Below are 6,260 nucleotides of genomic sequence, written 5' to 3'. Positions count from 1 at the left end.
GAGAGATTCTGTTTTCTGAGGTCTGCTTCTGAAGTCTAAAGTGCCCTAACATCATAAAAAGGGCTATGGGAGTTATGAGCCTAGGACCTTGAATAAAATGTGAATGTTTGTTATGTGCTATTACTCTATAATCTTGTGTTTGTAGTCTTTCACAATTTTTATTCTGTTTTTGTGTATCATAGATGATAGAAATAATTGTACACAACCTCATATATGAATGAATGAATGGACAAATGAATAGATTTGACAGAACTTCAAGAAGCTGAATAACATGAAATTCCTTTTTATAAAATCAGTCTATCGGAATACCTAGCCCACCACTTAGCACATGTGAGAACCTTAGGAAACAGTTCCTAAATGCTGTCATGTTCCTTTAATCATATGTCTTAGCTGCAAAATATTGGACCATTTAATGGTAAAGCAAAAGAAAATTACTTTTGAAGATCATCATTAAAAGCAGAAATACAGAAAAACCATAGTGCCATGTCATGTTGATATTTTGAAAAATCCCAGTACCCCAATATCTGTAACAAATTCCAAAGCAGAGAAAGTTCTAATGACTTCATCATTGAAAACCTTTATTAAATTTAAGTCCCAATAATTGTTGAAATATTTCAGATGATATTTATAGTAAAATATTATCTAACTCTTTTCACGTTGTAGGACTTTGGCTGACATCCAGGTCTAGGAAAAAATTTTGGTCTTCCATTGTAAATGAATTTACATCCTAGAGAATTTATGTGGCTGTGTGATGAGAGGTTGCAAGCCCAGTTATAGGTACTGGAGTTCAGAAGATTGTTAGGATTCTAATTTGGCTAGTTTTAAAGTGCCATCTTATCAGGATTCCCAGCAGAAGGAGGTTTTCAACAAGTGGGCTCACAGGAGTAGCAGCAGCAGACTGGGCGGCAGCAGGACTGTCCACAGTAGGACGGGCGGCAGCAGGAGGCCTCAGCGTGGTGCAGCTGGCAGCAGGATGGGGGTGTGCAGCTCACCACACAGCAGGGAGGCAGGTAGGTGCCCTCCACACGGCAGTCTGGGCGGCACCACCTGATACGGGTGCTCACAGCTCCACTGCTGCCTTCCTGGCCATAGCCGATGCCACCACCAATGCCATAGCTGGTTCCGCAGGAGCTGGTCTGGCAGCAGCTTGGCTGGCAGCAGCTGGTCTCACAGCAGCTTGGCTGGCAGCAGCTAGTTTCACAGCAGCTTGGCTGGCAGCAGCTGGAGCCACAAGTCCCACTGGTTGAGAAGCTGGGAAACCCACAGAAGCTGGTCTGGCAGCAGCTTGGCTGGCAGCAGCTGGTCTCACAGCAGCGTGGCTGGCAGCAGCTGGTCTCACAGCAGCTTGGCTGGCAGCAGCTGGAGCCGCAGGTCCCACTGGTGGAGCAGCTGGGAAATCCGCAGAAGCTGGTCTGACAGCAGGCCATGGTGTCAGGAGTTGGTCTGAAGTTTGGGTTGCTTGGAGGAGTTTCTGAGTTGTGTCTGCCTATTCCACCTCGGGCTTTTTATAAGTCTTGACCAATTCCTCTATCTGTGGCGAGCAACATTTTTATCTTGTTACTCTTTAAACCAGCCTTTCTAGGGCCCTCTGATGGTTCAAATGCTGAATTGTTTTAAATATATCTTGAAATTGATTTTTCCTTATTGCTCAGCTAATACTCACCAAATGTGTTTGTCCTTGGTAAAAATGTTAACATTTTGTTTTCAAACAATGGTGTAATTTCTACTTGAGCTTCAGCTTCAGTTTTGCACTTGTGGGCATATCATCTGACAAGGTGACTCTCACCCATAAGATGATGTGATTTTGGGGATTGTATTCACCAAACCTCAAGTCTCCAGAAAAGAATTATGAATCATGACTGTCCTTATGTAAGACTGCTTTGTATTTTTTAGACTAGTAAGATTATACTCTCTCTATATAATCTTATTAGCCAGATAGAAATTCTGATAAACTCTACATTCATAGAAATTCATATATTTTTCACTGAAATGAAATCTTTCCAATTTCTGTGATATCTCCTGAACTTCACATTCATATCTGAGGAAACATTGATCACTCAGGAGGATATATAAAACAAAACCTGTTCAATTCCAATGTCTCTTAAAAGAAAGGCTAAAATTCATATTCAGTAACTGGAAAAAGATTGCAAAATATTTTAATGAAATTTACACTTCTCTATGAAAGACAAAAATCACCGGTATATGGATTATCTGGCATATAATTTCTCAAAGGCAGAATTTATTTTTAATTTATGTCATTTCACATTACTAAACTGTGTGTCCTGTGAAAAGATATTAGACCAAAGAGCATGACAACTGAATTTAGGAAGGGAAATCAATCAAAGAAAAAGCAAGAGTTAGAAAATACTTTTTTCTGCTTTATAAGGCAGGTTAGAAAATGGGTGACCAAATATAGTTCGAGAGGTGTAGTATAATAAATGCAAAGAGATTAAGATAAATTTCGACAAAATGAAAGTTAAAACAATTCCTGGCCATTGCTAGAAGAAAGAATGTGATTTTCTACTGGGAGTTTAGGGTTACATAACATACATGAAAAAAGTCTGGACAAAAACATATTATTTCTACTTGGGGTAGGTTTATTTCTCCCTTCCCATCATGAATAGAAACACATAGTTAGCATTTTATGAGGTGGTGGTGTTTGTACAGGAATAGGGTTATATTACAATGTGATTCATGCCAGCATCAGTAAAGATGTTCATGTCATATGGTAACTATGACTGTAGGTATGACATTGAAAATGGTTATATGTAATCACTGAACGTTGGAGATCAAAAATGTGTAAATTATCTTGTTCCACCACTTAATTTTATAGGTGTAGAAACTGACATCATTCTTATTATAAATAGCACATATTTATTAACTTCTACTATGCCCAGAGCACTAAAGGCTTATACAGAAAGCAGGACCCCATCTGTTTGTTTCATATCTTGCTCTAGTATAAAAATCAGTGTAGTAGTAACAGGAGGGATTAATCAAGGAAAAGAGTGGAGTAAAGAACTGTTTAGCCTCAAAGTTCTAAATGGGAACATTGGTGGTGTAGTATGGAGCACTTTTCATTTTCACTTAACATTAGTTGGGGTCAGAATACTCTTGAGTCTTGGAGAGGTTAAGCGACTTGTTTCCATTCCCACAGTACACAACTAGAAGAGCTGGGTATAAAACTCCTATCACTCATTCCTAGACCAGTTCTTTTTATTTTATACCATGCTACTTTTCAGAATCAATTAATGTTAGTAAAGCTCTTTGTATTTGTCTTTTTTTCTTAAAAAAGGTATTTTGTAATAGCTCAAGAATATAAATATTAGATGGTAGACAGATGACACTATGCACTAGCAATTTTAAATACACAATAAATAAGTATAAATATGTTAAAAGTTCTTTTAAGTATCTGGACCAGAGACTTTTAAAAAAAAATTATTATTATACTTTAAGTTCTAGGGTACATGTGCACAACATGCAGGTTTGTTACATATGTATACATGTGCCATGTTGGTGTGCTGCACCCATTAACTCGTCGTTTACATTAGGTATATCTCCTAATGCTATCCCTCCCCCCTCCCCCCTCCCCACAATAGGCCCCGGTGTGGACCAGAGACTTATAATTGGAATAAATCACATTTGCTTCCTAGTCGTTTTTTGTTTCCCACATTCAGCTAAGTTAATAAACTTTCTGGGTTTCTACATCTGCCATACTCATTGTGTCTTCTTTATTCCATGGGTATTATCTTAGTTGAGCTCTTATTGTACATCGCTTGGACCAGGGCAATATCTTCCTGATTAGTTTCTGTATAGTTCTGTGCAACTTATTTCTCTGGCCTTTGACCTCTGTCTTTATAAGGTGCTATCATGAGAATTGTCCCAGTGCCCAGCTCTTGTTATGCCATTTTCCTGCCCCAAAGCTTTCAACAGCTCCTTACTGCTTATTGCATTAAGGGTGTACTCCCTTGTCTAGTATTCAAAGCATACAAATTTTCCAAATCTTTCTTTCACTATCACTCTCTATATATCCAGTGCCCCCAGCCAAACTGTACTCTGAACAATGCTATGGTTCCCCTCCCTCCATACCTTTGCTCATACTATTTCTATTGCTACGAATGCCATCCCTCTGATCTGGGTAGCACAATCTGAACCCATATAAAATGTTAGCTTCTCTTTTCAATCTTTCTTTTTTTCCCCAACCAATAGTGACTTCTGTGTTGACACCACACAGTGTTGTACTTTTATTTTTTCATATTCTACTTTTTAGATGAATTATAGGTGAATATGACTCATGTCCCTAGAAGCTTTTTGAAGAGGGGAACATTTTTAATTCAATTTTAATTTCTATTTTATACCATGTAGCCTGTGACTTGCATATGGTAGGCAAACAGTGCATTTAGACCCTATTTGTCAACATATTTAAAAACAACCCAAAATGGATTAAATACTTAAATATAAGACCGCAAATAATAAAACTACTAGAAGAAAACATACAGGAAGCATTTTATGGCACTGGTCTGGGCAATGGTTTTTTTCTTGGGGGGATAAGACCTCAAAGGCACAGGCAACAAAAGTGAAAGTAGACAAATGGGATTATATAAAAGTAAAAACCTTCTGCACAGCAAAGGAAATAATCAAATCAACAGAGTGAAGAGACAACCTAGAGAATGGGAGAAAATATTTTCAAACTGTGCATCTGACCAGGAGTTAATATCCAGAATATATAAGGAACTTGAACAACTCAACAGTGAATAACGATAATAAATCCAATTAAAAATAGGTAAAAGACCTGAATAGATATTTCACAAAAGAAAACACACAAATGGCCAACACATATATGAAGAAGTGCTCAGCATCACTAATCATCATGAAATGCAGATCAAAACCGCAATGAGATACCATATCACCCCAATTAGAATGGCTATTATCAAAAATACAAAAAAGTAACAAATCCTGGTGTGGATGTGGTAAAAGGGGAGCTCATACAAGGTTGGAGGGAATGTAAAGTAGCATAGCCATTATGGAAAACAGTATGGAGGGTCCCCCAAAAATAGAACTACCATATGATCCAGCCATCCCATTACTGAGTATATGTCCAAAGGAAATGAAATCAGTATGTTGAGGAGATATCTGCACTTCCATGTTTGTTGCAGCACTATTCACAGCAACCAACATATGAAAACAATCTAAGTGTCCATCAATGGATGAATGGATAGAGAAAATATGACACATACTCTCACACACACACAATGAAAACTATCAGCCATAAAAACAATGAAATACTGTCATGTGCAACAACATGGATGAACCTGGAGGACATTATGGTAAGTGAAATTAACCAGGCACAGGAAGACAAACAGCACATTCTCTCACTCCTATGTGAAATCTAAAGAAGTTAATCTCATAGAAGTAGAGACTAGAATACTGGCTACCAGAGGCTGGGGAGAGTGAGAGGAGGGGAGGATAAGCAGAGATTGGTCAACAGGTACAAAGTTACAGATAGATAGGAGGGGTAAGTGTTGGTATTCTAATGTACAGTAGGATGACTATGGTTAGTAATATTGTATCATATATTTCAAAATAGCTAACAGAGAAGATTTTAAATGCTCTTACCATGAAGAAATGATAAATGTATGAGGTGATGAATATGCTAAACACCCTGACTTGATTATTACAAAATGTATACATGTATGGAAACATCACACTGCACCCCATAAACATGTACAATTATGTGTCAGTTTTTTAAATTAAAAGTTAATTTAATACAAAACATTAGAATGAGTAAATAAAACCAAAGTTTTTGCAAGACCAAAGAACAGATATTTATTAGAAAATAAACATGCCACAAAATCTTAGATAGGAAGAAGGAAATTGCTTCCTTTACAAAGACTTCAGAAGGGCCCAGGTCTTAATGATGAGCCCGGTTCTCAGTTCCCAGCTTGGTTGATGTGGGGTCTTGCGGGCTCAGGGCAGGAGGTTTGTTAAAGTAGAGAAACGGGAGTGTGACTTTTTCAGAAGGTGAGTTGCATGTTCCGGGCAGTCAGTGCCCTGCTCAGCAGGAGAAGGTCCTGCAGGTGGTGCTGCAAGGCGTCGGCTGGCCGCAGGGGGGCCGGCAGCACGGGGACTGCACAGACACAGGCTGGCAGCAGGTGGTGGCCCAGCAGCAAGGCCTGCAGACCACAGCCGTGCACGACGTGGGGCAGCAGGTGATGGGGCGGCAGCAGCCTTCCTGCAGGGAGCAGGGGTCGCAGCACACCGGG

The 6,260-nt window shown here is 39.0% G+C and overlaps 1 protein-coding gene across 1 annotated transcript; it reads right to left on the bottom strand.

The window, feature by feature from the left end:
* Window positions 1-863: 863 nt before the first annotated feature.
* Window positions 864-1,427, bottom strand: LOC105552989 (keratin-associated protein 1-3). The gene has a single exon (XM_011998870.1). It carries the CDS (start codon window positions 1,425-1,427, stop codon window positions 864-866), a length of 564 nt encoding a protein of 187 aa, XP_011854260.1.
* Between the last annotated feature and the right edge of the window lie 4,833 nt (window positions 1,428-6,260).

This window comes from Mandrillus leucophaeus, unplaced genomic scaffold (genome assembly GCF_000951045.1).
Source record: "Mandrillus leucophaeus isolate KB7577 unplaced genomic scaffold, Mleu.le_1.0 Scaffold58, whole genome shotgun sequence".
Classification (NCBI taxonomy): domain Eukaryota; kingdom Metazoa; phylum Chordata; class Mammalia; order Primates; family Cercopithecidae; genus Mandrillus; species Mandrillus leucophaeus.
This window is presented reverse-complemented; position numbering and strand designations above follow the sequence as displayed.

Coding starts and splice junctions, on each gene's coding strand:
- LOC105552989 (XM_011998870.1), bottom strand. CDS start 1,427: ATGGCCTGCTGTCAGACCAGCTTCTGCGGATTTCCCAGCTGCTCCACC.